Source organism: Sinohyriopsis cumingii, chromosome 8 (genome assembly GCF_028554795.1).
Source record: "Sinohyriopsis cumingii isolate HCF-2022 chromosome 8, ASM2855479v2, whole genome shotgun sequence".
In the NCBI taxonomy this organism is placed as follows: Eukaryota; Metazoa; Mollusca; class Bivalvia; order Unionida; family Unionidae; genus Sinohyriopsis; species Sinohyriopsis cumingii.
In genome coordinates, this window is record NC_142968.1 from 86,388,613 (window position 1) to 86,403,592 (window position 14,980).

The window sequence follows — 14,980 nt, forward strand, 5'->3', positions numbered from 1 at the left end:
GCCCATCCATGTACATCTGCCTTTTTTGTGCCTTTTCTGAATAAATAAATACAAAATTAGAAATGAGAAACATAGGAAAATAGAGAATTCTTAAGCATATTGGACTAAATCCCAAGTTATTTTTTGAAGTTAATTTATGCAAGAATTGTTGCCAAGCTTGTAAAATTTCATCAGTTAGTGCTTTAATTTCCACACATCAGTGTCAACTGTTTCATATTCTCATTAATACAAAGTAATTTCTGTTCATGTTCCAAAATGATGGTACCACAGATTGGCAGATAGTTAGATGATATGTATAAATTTCACTTATGTATATTTTCTGTGCATTGTCATATTACAGTAGGAAGCTGTTAAAGGTTATTCAGTAGAGCATCACGCTCCTGATCCAAGGGTTTTGAGTTTAATATACATGTACCGATCCAGGTAAACTGGCAAAGGCACCTACGGTAGGTCTCACTTCCTCAGAATTATATAGCCAGATAAAGTGCTGAAAATAATGTTAGAAAAGAAACAACCAACCATCCAACAATATGCCAATTAATTTTTGAAATCAATTTGTGTGTAATGTTTTTAAATCTTTTGCCCCCGATTCCTGCATCCAATGTATGATCCTAAACATGTATATAATATAAACACAAAAATCACCAACATTAAAAGACAATGAAGCAACTAAATTCTCCAAGCTTTTCTTTCCCTTCAATTTCATCACATGTGTGAATGTTACCACATAGATTAATTGATAGTTACACAGGTGAGCAGTGTCAGGTCCATGTGGATCTCGTGTTTTATTAAGTCATTGATGACAAATATAGTCTCATTTTTTTGTGCTGCTTAACTTTTGAGTTAGGTCAGTCAACACTTGCTTGCTACCATAATTTTACTAGCAGGTTATTGTCACAGTTGGAATGCAGCAATGGTCCTGTCATGTTTATGCATCACGCTGTAAACAGTACACGACACAAATACTGTAAAAGAAAGAATATATAACTGATTACCATTAATGCTTCTTTTCTACCGTGAACCAGAATATTTATAAGTCCCAGTTTTCCTGCATCTAAAATACTTGTTTTCTAAGTAGATTTGACACCAGTTCGCAGTGGTTTTATTGCTTTTTTCACCTTGTTTAAGCATGATTTAACCTCATATTACACTGCTAACAAGGGCACATTGAATTTGGTCTTGACCTGCAAGATCCGCAGAAGAGGCACACAATTCTAAAAACAACCTAGCAGTTCAGAAAGCCAGTCATTGCATGCGCTGATAGTGACAGAAGAATGCATACTTTCTCCAGCCTGTATAGAGATAGAATACATCCATTAGAAAAGTAGATCCTACGATAACAATGGACAGAAATAATTTTTCATCCATATTGATAAAGTACAAGACTACTGTACATCCTGTTTGTTTCGTCAAAGGTTCTAAATCCCCTTTTTTCTTTCTTTTACAGTATTAGTGTCAAAAATCAACCCTGAGAAAGATCCGGGTAAAAGAATGAATGAATCATCTAACACTTTGTCCAATTATTATGAACATTTGCTGTCGAAACTAAATAGAGAAATAAATAATGAAATAAACAAAACGAAGGATAGAGAGATAAGAATGGATGTCTTTTCCTCAGGATCAGCATCCAGTGTCACAGGCACTAAGGGGATGCTTGTTGAATCCTCCGGTGCTGATTTGCATACTTCACCAGTTCCCCAGGGGGTTGAGAGTGGGTTAGAGTCACGTGAGAAAGGAGACATGTTTATTAAGGTTATTGGTAAAGGAGCCTTCAAAGATGGTGTCTTAAAATTGGAACCAGACCAACATACTGAATTTGTTGAGAACACCAGTGTCTGGGAGCATTCTCTACCTACATGTATGCCTGAGAAACATTCCAGGTCTACTGCATACTGTTTGAAAGCAGCAGAGACTGATTCTGCTAGTGAATACAGACAGTATCTTCCATATCCGCAGACCACATACACATCACAGCATGTGACCTTTTCCAGTTCTCCTGATCCTGATGAAGCAGGCAATCCAAGGCTTGAAAAGAATTCTTTCAACAACACATTTTACTACTCATCAGATACAAGCTACAGAAGCAGGGAGGAGGGACATAATCAGTTTGTTGGCAGCCTTCCATCAGTACAAAGTGTTAAAATTGATAATCTTCGAGCAGTCAATGCAAGCTTCGAAGGAACTGCTGAATCAGCACCTATTCACTTAGAGGATACTAACTATTTATCCGGTGACACGTTATATACAGAGATGACATCCTTTGCATCAGTTGGTGCCAATGCAATGAAATGCTTGATTTGTAACAAACATTTGTCAAGATCCAGGCCATATTATCGGCGGCGTCATTGGATTCACCATATGCGAGAGAGGACAGTCATGGTTGAAAAGACGAACAGTCCACAGAGAAAATAATTCTAACTAGAACTGAGTTGGTCAACAAGCAAATTTCTTATCAAGTTAAAGTACCTTTTGTTAAACTTGAGAACCAAATGCTCCTGTCAGTGTATGCTTTGTTTGGTAAAACTCATTAAATTGCTAAAAATGTTTTATGTAGGCATTGATCAAAAGATTGTCTTAATTCCAGTTTAAGTAAATAATTAAATCATCAGAACATGGCTTTATAGCTTTATAATACTTGCAGTGGACCTCATAATTCTTTCGCACATAAAACATTTTAAGAGTGGCTTAATTTTTGTTACAAGGTCACATTTTTTATGGCTATGTTGTCATTCGCATCATAGATGTAACTATTAAGCCTCTTTTTATTTAGCTCCATTTGTCTGACATTACTGTGTGTATAATCAGAGAACATAATGGGTATATTTTTTCTTTCTGGGTGGGGGAGTTGGTGCTAACCAGTGACTGAAGTTTTTGCATTTAGCTTATTTTCTCAGATGTTGCTTCTTTGTCATGCAGGTTGCATAGAAATAGTCAACTTCATATGTGTGCTCAACTTGAAAGGTACTGCACATCACAGGTAAAAGTAGGTAATAGTGACCTACTTTTTGACGAGTGATGCTGTCTATCAGTCTATGCTGTTTAGGCATCAATGGTGTGAACTGGTGCAAAAATATCTTATGATTGCCCTCAGAAATATGTAAGATGTATCTATGTGGCATGGTGTCAGAATAATCAGTTTTGTGCATGTAATGTGCACTATGTGGATAAACATTTGATTGAGAACAATACAGTTTTAGCTGGATTGGTTAAATTGCTTATGTTACTAATTCCATATTTAAATATGGTGATATAAACAACAACCAGTCTTGCTATATGCAAACAAATATCTTCACAAGAATTGTTTTGCAAATATGCTTACAAATATTTTACAGAAATCTGCCAAAAGATGAAATAAATCAGAGTGATACTATGTGGTGGAAATTGTTTTAAGCTGCTTTCCTCTTTTCATGCACTGCACCATTTATACTGAATGACAGCAACCTTTGCTACTAAAGTAACCAGCTTAAGCAAAATGGCTTCCTATGACCATGATCAGAATGTTGTCAACATCAAAACTGATATCTGTCTTGCACAGTCAAGCAGTGTTGAGTTAAAATTAATAGATAGGTACACATGCAGTGATTGTCTTGTTTTATTTGTAAACTGATTTAGATTACAGTTTAAAACGTTAAAGTAAACAAAATATGTTAGCATAGAAAATTACTAGAGCATCCTTGCTAACTCCAAAAATTTGGGAAACATCCTAAGTAATTTTAATTTAGTGTAAATGTTAGAGAACCATGTTTATTATAGTATCAACATTAAACACAAATCTTTCAAATGCATATCATCATAAATATCCAAGTATGCCATGAATCAACTGGTGGATGGTCTTTTTAAACGAATGTGTAAGAATGCAGGCTCGTGGAAAGATAATTTTTAATGTTAATTTATTTATATGCATAATTTGTAAAAAAGAAATCTAGTTCTGTTTTGCATTGGAACCTCTGCAAAGTACTGCCCATCAAAATCAGATATGGCCCCTTCAGAACCTTTTTGTCTGTCAATCCAAGATTGAACCATGCTCTTATATTGTAATAGTTTGATGAGTGTATTCGTCATAGTGATTAGTGACTTTTTCATGCTCCAGCAGTTCTGTTTAGGTTTTGCATTTAGCACACATTCTCTGCCATGATTTATTCATGCAAGCAGCACAGTAATACAGGCTTTTTGTGGGTGGATTTATCATGGAGGATACTACTCAACACAGGGAAAAATGTCACAATGACCTACTTTTCACACTCCAGCAATTACATTAATATTTTGGCTCTTTTAGTCATAGAACAGAAGAGCTTATGGTCTGTTGTCCATCTATTAACACAAGTTGATTATTGCTACTCATTCTAATATACTTTAAATTTTGCTATGTAACTTGATGCACACATTCATCGGGGGGTCTAATTGGTCCTAAATGAAAATGGTAACACTCAGACATCCAATATGGGCACCACAGTTGCCATCTTTAAAACTTTCTTATCACTATTCCTATAGTCTAATCAGAATGAGGGTTGCCCATAAAAGGTTTCTAATGATGTCTAGTTTGGCCTAAATGAAAATTTTGCTAATATGACATCTAATATGATTGCCACAATATCTTGTATCATGATTTCTAGATGTTTGGTCATAAAGACATTGTGCATTTACTAGGAAACATCTTAAGATATCTAGTTGGCACTAAATAGAAATATTGCCATTCCAATATCAAAGAAGGCCACTATGCAAGCCATCATGATATTTGGTTATTTCGTTATATTTATGCCTCAAAAATGGAAAGTCAAATCAAGATGGGGCTTCCATCTGAAAACTTCTTAAAACATCTTGATGGTCCTAAGTGGTCTAATTAAATATATAGTCAGATATGTTTTTTCCTGAAGAAAATTCATACATTCACACCTAGTTAACAACATGTATCTAGAACCTTTCTAATGAAGACAAACATACTAGCAGCCTTGTCATAAAAATTAGACATGTAGTCTATTGAGATTGCATCCTTACTCTGTGCCTTTTACTAATTGATATAAGACATGATGCAAACCAGTGTTTTCATTTTCTTGGCATATTCTGAAACTGAAGTTTTTTACCTATAGTTAGTAAAATATACAGTATATAATGAAAAGTCATATATGCTTTTCTGCTCCATTTTGTTGATTGGCAAAAAAGGACAGTTTCAGATAATAAACATCTTCAAAAGCTTTATTGTCTTAAATTGTAAGATGACATTGTAATATGTTTTGTCATTTCATATATTTGTAATGTATTTTGAATGTTAAAATACCAGTGGCAGCCTTGTAAGCATTTCTTATGGGTGTAATAGTAAAGTGTAGTTAGTCTTGTTCTTTAAAGGCATGTGATATGCAATGAAAGAAAAATGCATAGAAGAAACAGCGGGGCATATTCTTTGCACAATGTGCACTAACATGTATCCATCTGTATAAACAGCTATATCAGTAAATCATCATCAGTCATTTGAAAGTTTATATTTTAAGACAGTATGGACTTTTTTTATAGCAGTAAATCATCATCATTCTTTGGAAAGTTTATTTTCAAAGACTATGCTATGCTTATATCAGTGAATCATCATCATTCTTTGTAAAGTTTATTTTCAAAGACTATGCTGTGCTTATATCAGTAAATATTATTCTTTGGAAAGTTTATTTTCAAAGACTACGCTATGTTTATATCAGTAAATCATCATCATTCTTTGGAAAGTTTATGTTCAAAGACTATGCTGTGCTTATATCAGTAAATCATCATCAGTCTTTGGAAAATTTATGTTCAAAGACTATGCTGTGCTTATATCAGTAAATATCATTCTTTGGAAAGTTTATTTTCAAAGACTATGCTATGCTTATATCAGTAAATCATCATCATTCTTTGGAAAGTTTATTTTCAAAGACTATGCTATGCTTATATCAGTAAATATCATCATTCTTTGGAAAGTTTATATTCAAAGACTGCTATGCTTATATCAGTAAATATCATCATTCTTTGGAAAGTTTATTTTCAAAGACTATGAAATGCTTATATCAGTAAATCATCATCAGTCTTTGGAAAGTTTATTTTCAAAGACTATGCTTTGCTTATATCAGTAAATCATCATCAGTCTTTGGAAAGTTTATTTTCAAAGACTATGCTGTGCTTATATCAGTAAATCATCATCTGTCTTTGGAAAGTTTATATTCAAAGACTATGCTATGCTTATATCAGTAAATCATCATCTGTCTTTTCTCACAAATACATTAGGATAAGAAACACCCATTGAAATTGAGGGTTAAAATCACACCAAGCAATATTTAAATATTTGATCATTGGTTACACTTATTGGAACATGTACCATCTATACCCAAATATTGGGCATGTCACACTGATTCACATTCACCTAAAGTCTTGTTGCCATAAGTTGTTTCACCCTCATCACCATATCAGTTATTTGAATAAAATATTTGTAAATAAAATCATGCACACAAATAAAAACTCAGTAAAACTCAGATATTGTTCAAGAACTAGAGAATTTGTTTTAAAGGAATTGTACTACCACAGTAATAGAACATGTGTTTTAGATGTTTATGATACAGTAGCTTTGTTTAAATTGCCTTAGTAACAGAGGATACCTGTAGTTAATTTGTTGAACTGTTCGTCTATAACAGCAGTCTTTAAAGCATACTGCCATCTTCATTTTTACTGCCATCTTCATTTTTACTGCCATCTTCATTTTTCCTGACAGAACTTTATACCAACATTAAGTGTTTATGGAACCCATGCAGATCCTTGTAAACCCTAATGTTTTCTACATGTAGAATTAAACTCTTAGCTAGATAATTAATAAGAATTTTATTACGTTGAAACCATCGAAAGATGAATAGAAGATTGGCAGAATTCGCAAACAATCAAAGAATAAATGGCTGAAACTTACACATAATGAAGAGAAGGAGAAGATCGCGTCTTTTTTAAACACTTTTCATTTTTCATTAACAGTATTTTCATTTTCTTGTTGATTTATAAAAAATACATTCTTTCAGGGGTTTTTAAAATTTGCCTGCCTGAACAAAGAGGTCGAAATCTTTGAGTTTGAAAAAGAAAATATAAAGAAATATTGTAATTTCATATCATCCATCCACTTTTCATATTGAAAATGATGAAGTACTAATTTATTTTGTGGTGAATTTGTTTCCACATAATAAATTTGATTCCACATAATTTGTAAGCAGTGGTCTTTTTGTGAGAAACAAAACATTTTTCCCGCAAAAAGGTAACCTTTGGAACAATCGCTTAACAATCTTCCTTTAAACACAAACATTTCAAGTGGTCAAATTGACTACCCATTAAAGCATCTTCCGGCCTATTTAGGAATACTTGTCATATCTCTTGCCCCTCGGTAGCGTAGAAAACTAAAGTGTTACTTAAATATTGCACAACTTGTCTAATTGGTAAACAATTAAGCTATTAAGAAAAGAGGTGGAAATAGACCAACAGAGTCTGTTACAAAAATATTGCTGAAATAAAGTCCGACATCAACAGCATGTCGGAATTATTAAAGCAGCTTGTATTGTCCTGTCTACTATGGGTAGCTTGCAAAACATTATAGATGCATTGTATTTTTTATGCTTGATTGGATCTTTGTTGTGTCTGTTCTTGTTTATTTTTTTCATCATGTCCAAAAGTACCACACACACAAAAAAACCCCAAGAACATGACCTGTATATATCATTTGGATAAAAAAAATGTGAACATTTGAACTCTCATGTTGCTGTGTCTTCTTCTATTTAGGGTAGAATTGTGAAATCTTATGGATGTTCGTTTAGAAATAAATTTCTGCCATCAGTATAAAATCTTATAAATGATGTAGTGTTCTTCCTTATTCTGTTTTTCTCAGTGTTTATCATACTGTCTTATTGTTGGAGATTTTGTTCATTTTTTTTTTATTAATTGGATCTTTTGGGAATTTAATTGAATATACGAATAATTGAATTAGTGAATGAATTCATGCTCTAATGATTAAACAAATTAACATAAAATGAATGACGAAGAAGTACCCCCCAACAACAACAACACAAAAAAAACAAACGATAATGAACGATTTTTAGAATGGACTTACATTGCCTGAAATTTTTTTTCCTGACTTAATGGTCCAGGACCATTCCACACTGACCAAGTCCGCAAGTGGGACTGACCATTACATTTTCCGGGGGAGCACGGTTGAGGGTTTAATAAAAGGAATGATGCCGATCTAATATACCGTAAGACCACCATGACAACCATCTTTAAGATCCTAGTATACTACTCCCCATGAATAGACGTTCATATCAACATGGAGCTTTGACCAATATACTTGTTATGATATCTAGTTGGCTGTGATTGACAATAGTGCCAGTCTTGCGTCCAATGTGGCTGCCATGATGACCCTCTTGAAAATATATTATTTTCATTACTCCAGGAATGGATAGTTATGCTAATGTAAGAGGTTTACATAAGACGCGTAATGATCTCTAGTTGGTCCTAAATGAAAGTGGCGTTGATCGCCATAATAACCAGTTTGAATTTTTTTTATTGCTCAAGTATATCAGAAATGGTTTCAGTACTCGTAAGTTACAACAAAATAAATGGTCCTATCTTGGATTTCAGGAATAAAAATTCAGCTAGTAGTGTGTCGGTCTCTTTGAGGGTGTTTTGTATGGGTTTTCAATAATAGTGTTGTTAATTCATCATTGCAATAGTTCGATGTCTTTTCTTGTTTTGCTAGATCCTCAACAAATTTTACTTCTTTCAGCTTGTCATTTTGATTCACCTCCACCTGTTTAGTAACATACTTGTTACTCACTACTCTTTCACAAAAATGAACATACCTGTCACATTTAAATTTAAATGTGCTTTTTGTTTTTGCAAAATGGAAAATGTGTACATTTAATAGAAGCGTTGTAGAAAATCATCAAACTTGAATACAGAAAATGTCGCAAGTACAAATATTTAGACGAGTTAACGGAACAAAAAAGACGGGATGAGTTGATGTGAAGAATGTGCTAACATGCATGACGAAACACGTTGCATCAAAGATGAGTCGATTCACGGAATGTGATTGTGAGAAGGGCATTAATATAAGGTCAACATTAACATGTAGTTGGTCTTTTCATCACGGATATTTTATTGAAAAAAAGCAACAGAGGAAACAAAGCCTTGAGACAATATATAAAAAGATGGAAGAATTCATTTTTTATATTTGGAGATACTATTAAACGGAACGTGTTAAAACATGGTCTAAATAGCACCCCAGAACTAGAATATAAAAAATTAAACGTTGTAGCTCTTAAGTACAACACAATCACAATTCAAAGCCCACCAAAAAACGTACTATAAAACAAATTAACATAAATTAATAGTGGAAAAGCACCAAAACAACGAATAGAGAAAACCAAAATTTTAGCTCTTAAATATCACATAGTCATCATTGCAAAATGCGATCAGACCTACATTGAAACCAAGCAATGCAAATGCATCAAACCCAACATAGAGAAAACCCAATTTTAGCTCTTATCTCAAAATGTAACTTGTAATGGAAATGCATACAAACTAGAGTGAAACCAGCAAATAAAAATAAATTCACAATAGTAAACGCACAAACCATAGCAAAGAAGAAACCGGCCTTTTCACACCAAAATTACCAGTAACGAGGACTCGAAATGTGAAAGTGAATGATGTTCCATTTTTCCGAACATGACACCAAAGACCGGACGAAGTCCAATCTCAAATGGGATTTATCCAACTACAAAACTAAACATTTGACGAAGTACAGCTTCAGCAGGAGACACCGATTGCCAAGAACATAATAAAGAAAAGCTTAAAATACTGCAGTGAAGACGTGAAAAAAGCAGCATTGATTATTCAGAAAAGTTGCTATCCAGATTGCTGGGACAAAGGAAGGAGAGTCAAGGAAAAGATGAGGCAAAACAAACAGCTTTGAACCGATTCGGTTTGAAAAACGAGAACCATTGAACGAGTACCAAAGATTGCTTAAAGAGGCCAAACATAATGGCGAATCCAATACAGGTGGGGAAAAAAAAGAAGAAAAAAAAAGAAAGAAAGAAAAGGACAGGTCAAAAAGAGAAACAAAGCAAACCCTGCTGAAGAACAAGGTATTGAAACAAATACGTAAAATAAAACAAAACTGATAGGCGGAATAGTCAGAAAGAGAAAGAGCCCTAGGATCGAAGAAAATGCTCAGGACAAGAACGCATTGGGGAAATTTTCAAGAACTACGGGTTTGTTGTTAGCAACAAATACGACATTTACATCTTCAGTCAGGTTGAACCACATATAAAGCCGTTCATTAACTGAAGGACATTGCCATTACGAATAAAACTGGCTTTGATAGTTGACCAGCAAAATAAAAAACCGACAACAGATAAACTCGAATACAAGGAAGTTTCAAAATTATATTACTGTTCAGGACAAAAGTCAGTTATAAACGAAATCAACATCAACACAGTGTTGAAAAGACATCTTCAATGAGCCAGCCACTCAGTTTGATAAACAAATATTACGGACAAATTTAAATCGTTATTCATTAGAACTGAAGCATTCTACCGTGACATTGACAAGTATTAACATTCGGTCGCGAATTCATATATTGACTTCCCCATGTAGGGTGAAAATTGAACTGGCCTGCGTCGCCATTTAGAATGATGACAACACATGCTTTTTCTTTGCTGTCGAGTTCATTGTGAAACATGTTGACGTTCTCTAGGGTCAAAAAAATAAGACCTCAGCAAGTACAGTGGATTGTTTGATTGCTGTCCTGTGAAGGTCGAGAAGATTAGAAAATTCTAGGAATAATCAATGTTGCCAATTTAATACTTTTTATTTCACGAGTGGTACAATAAAGTAGATGATATTTGATGTATATTGGATATCTCTAGAGAATATAATGGGCCTTTGCAGAGCGTTCATTAATTCCTCAAAATGTATTACCATGATTAAATAAGAATATAATCCTAATCGTTTGTATTTCTTGTGGAATCCCATGTGCCTATCCCCCATTTGTAAGTAATATTAGATATATGTTCGAGATTAAACAGGTTAGAGGACATAAACCCAACTGATAAATGTGATATCGATATGCAGTCATTATCATTTCAGAATTCACCATATTTGCCTGGAGAATTGGGATTACATATAACATGAAGGTATCTGATTGGAATAAACTGTATTTCCTGACAATGACCCGATTTAAACAGATGTATTGTGATTTTTCGTTTTAAATGAAGTACACTTATTCCGAGTACCAACAGCAGTTTCGCTATTATTATTATTATTATTAATTTGACCCCTTTCTTTGCTTATTTGACAAAGATACAATTACCGGCTGGATAGACACAAGTATGGGCGGTTTTTGCCATGTACCAAAAACGAAATACTGTAGAATATTGATATGTGTATGACCGCATTTTGTTTAGAGTTCGATTCATTTGAACTGTGATTATTACATCTACTTGGAATCGATTAACATGAACAGTGCAACCATTTTTATACAGGAAGGGCGAAGCTGCATAGTGCAACGATATTGGGATAGATGACCAGTGGTAAACTGATTTCCGGGCAAATAAATTCGCCGTGCGAAGTCGAATTAGAGCGGATCTTAAAACTAATAATGAATTGTCATCAGTCATAATAAAGACGTTTACGACATGGTATCGCTACAGGTATGGATCAAGGTCAAGGCCGCAGCGGTTGGTGGTTAAAGTTATTTGAATCAAAGTATCACCCGCCTATGAACAGGCATTAGATATTGAACTTTATTCACCAGTGTGTGTGTAAATTCCATGGAAATGAAGATTATTGTATAAGTTGGGTGGGTGGGCGCATTGTATAGAGCAATACGTAGGGAAAAATCTTTAGTTTTCATGCATGGATTGAAATCAGACTTGGTACATGTTAGCTTAGAGTGGAGTATCAAGGTCACATCACTTGTTTGCGTATGTGTTAACTAGACCGTAGGGACATCGCCGCATGCATGATGATACATTTAGAGAATTACTTTTATGAAACTCCACACATTTGTCTTGGAGTGGAGGAAGGATGAGTATTCTACCGATCGCTTTCATCATATCTCAACATCCGTTCTATTATTGTACTTGACTTTTCCACCTATTTGAAATTTACTGTTCAGTATATTGATGTATATTTTGAACTTTATTTTTATAACCCTAACCTTTTGATAGACTGATGACACCGGGGTTTTCTTTCATCTGTTGTTATTGTTATGATTATAGTTTCAGTAATTTAAAATCTGACTAATTCACGTTTAAATAATGTGCCGTAGGTTGTACTTGATGTATAGTGAATGGTTTGGCTCATCCAAATTAGGACACCGTCGCACTTGTAAGTTTTAGAACAAGTCGTTTTACTTAAGTATTTCATCTAGCCCCTCACCCAATTAGCTGACATCACGCATGATGTATTTTCTCTCATATATTGTTGCATTCATGTCTCCATGAGCGCGATCGAGTTTAACGTCGTGTTTCCGTCCTATTCCCCGACTCTGCCGACTTGACACCTTGGACCATGACTAGGACTATATGGTATTTATTGATCGTGCTCCACTCTTTGTTGCCATTTACAGATAACACACACTGGCAGGATTGCTATAAAAACAACAACAAAAGTCCACCCAAAATAATTATTTTAGGTTACAGAGGAGAAGAAGAAAAACCCAAATCTCCCAAAATAAAAATAAAAATATACAAAAACAAGGAAAGTAACGACAACTTTAGAGGTTCGTAGATGCGTCAGGAGCTAAAATGTGTCAATATGTTTTTATCTTTCCTTCCTTTCCCCTAAAGCAACGAACGGAATATAAGCTTCTAAATCCTAAAGTTGTCTTTCTTTTCTTTTACAGTAGTCGTGACATTCGATGCCCCAAATAAGAGATACCGTATACAAAATCTTTTGAACGAGAGGCATACGGCAACTCAAGCAGTGTCTCGTAACAATACTGACGACACTCGTTTTCAGTTCGATGACTGTAACCAGTTTACGGAAACTGATGCGAAACGTTTAACCAATCAGGCGTATTCATCAGAAAATTTTGAATTACTGCAAAAAACGCCATTCCTAAGAACAACATCAATGCTAGGGAGTAGTCAAGTTTCAGATCAAAAGGATCAGTTGGATATGTTTTCTTTCTGCCAAGCCGAAACTCCGCAAGATACACATATGTACAGGAGTATAACTACGGGCAAATCCGAACATTTGGGTAATCGTAAAGCTGTTGGATTGAGTGGGGCAAAGTTTCAGTTTGACAAAAAGGCTCTGAAATTGTGTGATTACCCAGAAAATTTGCGTCAAACCACTGACGTATTCGATAAAGCCAACGCACGTGGTGCAGCTGCAGGATCGAAACCAACTGATATGAAACATGCAGAGGCGTCTTCCATTTTGCACAGGCATCATAGGGTTAATGATTTTATAGACAACGGAATATACCATCCATTAGGATCTACATCGGAAGTGGAAAAACAACGTCAATTCGATAGTGGGATCGCACATTTTTCGGAACCTGGCTCCGAGTCGGGTTCATCCATGGTAATGAACTCGCAGGTCATTATTGGGTTTGAGGAAGGTCGAAATGAAACACAACAGTATAGGTTTGGACAAAGGATATTTACAGAGGAGACAGCATTCACGGAAAGTGAGCAGTCATTAAAGTGCCTAGTTTGTCATAAACTTATGAAAAACAAATCACCATATTATAGAAAGAAGCACTGGCGTATTCATATTGGATGCAAGCCATATGTATGTGAGATATGTGGCTGGAAATTCTCCGATCCTTCAAACTTGACAAAACACAAAAGAAAACATACGGAAAAAAGCTCCCTTCTATAAGCTTAATGAAATATAATTTTAATCTAGCGCAGTGTTGCTTTCCTTTCCTATACAGTCATCGATGCTCTTGTGAACCAGTTACTCAAAGGCGTTGTGTAGAAAATTTATCTTAACTGCCGTCAAATGTGCCATATGTGAAATTTCACGCCTATTGTACATGTCACATATGTAATTGTTTAGATAATATGTTATTGATCGGTACGTAATAAAGTTAGAACGTACTCAACGATCCGCACTCGTTTGACTCTCTTTGAATACGTGAAAGTTAAATATATTTTCAGATTAAAATGACATAGACTGCAGAGAAAATGGTACCAAGATTTACTCCAGAGTTTAAGGAAAGAAGTAAAATTCTTTTACACGTCATGTGTGAAGATATTTTGTAGATTTGAACATAATTGATTCTCCCACTCTTGTGGATATTGTATGTTGCGAATGCTATTATATTCGGCATATGTTAAGTTTGTTCAAAGAGAGTTTAAGAAGATGTCATGCTCGAGGTAGGACATTTAGTTAGCTCGTGCTTCTTATGAACAATTTGATGTTTTAAATGAAGGGCTATAACATGAAAATATAAATTAGGATGTGTCGGTCTGTAGTTTTAGGTCAGGTATGCTTCGTTGTGAGTTTGAGGACTACACTACACGTGTAGGAACGAACACGTAATTGCGAGGATTTATTGTTGAGTATTTAGGATTTTTCCTCCTTTCATGCTTCTGTATTTTGTGCATCGATATGTGCGTTATTTACTCTGATTAGTATCTTTACATTTGATGTACTTTTTATAAACTATATTTTATTATTGGTTCAGCAGGATAAACTTTTAGTTTTTCCTTTAACATATGAACTGCCTATGGTGCAGTCGAAATATGCGAAAAAAATACTAACACATCAGTATAGTTTTAAGTTTTTCATCGTTAGTCACGTTGCCACATTCGTGGAATAAAATCTGACGCAAACGTGAGGGAAGCAGAAAACAATGACTCCTGTACTACTACTACCAGACATTGTAAAAGTACTGGTCAGTTAGAATGTTCATGCATAACTGGAAGGTCTCAAAGTTGTACCAAAATTGGCCATATATATATATATATATATATATATA

The 14,980-nt window shown here is 34.5% G+C and overlaps 1 protein-coding gene across 2 annotated transcripts in view; it reads left to right on the plus strand.

The window, feature by feature from the left end:
* Nucleotides 1-14,980, plus strand: part of LOC149794066 (uncharacterized) — a 76,469-nt gene that overhangs the window by 37,411 nt on the left and 24,078 nt on the right. The window contains exon 5 of one of the 2 annotated variants that reach the window (XM_089968012.1): nt 1,448-7,841. The exons of the other annotated variant lie outside the window; for it this stretch is intronic. Coding sequence (XP_089824138.1) covers nt 1,448-2,412 — 965 coding nt within the window. The 3' untranslated portion in view covers nt 2,413-7,841. Of the gene's footprint in view, nt 1-1,447; nt 7,842-14,980 lie in introns of those variants that run through there. 2 annotated transcript variants of the gene reach the window in all.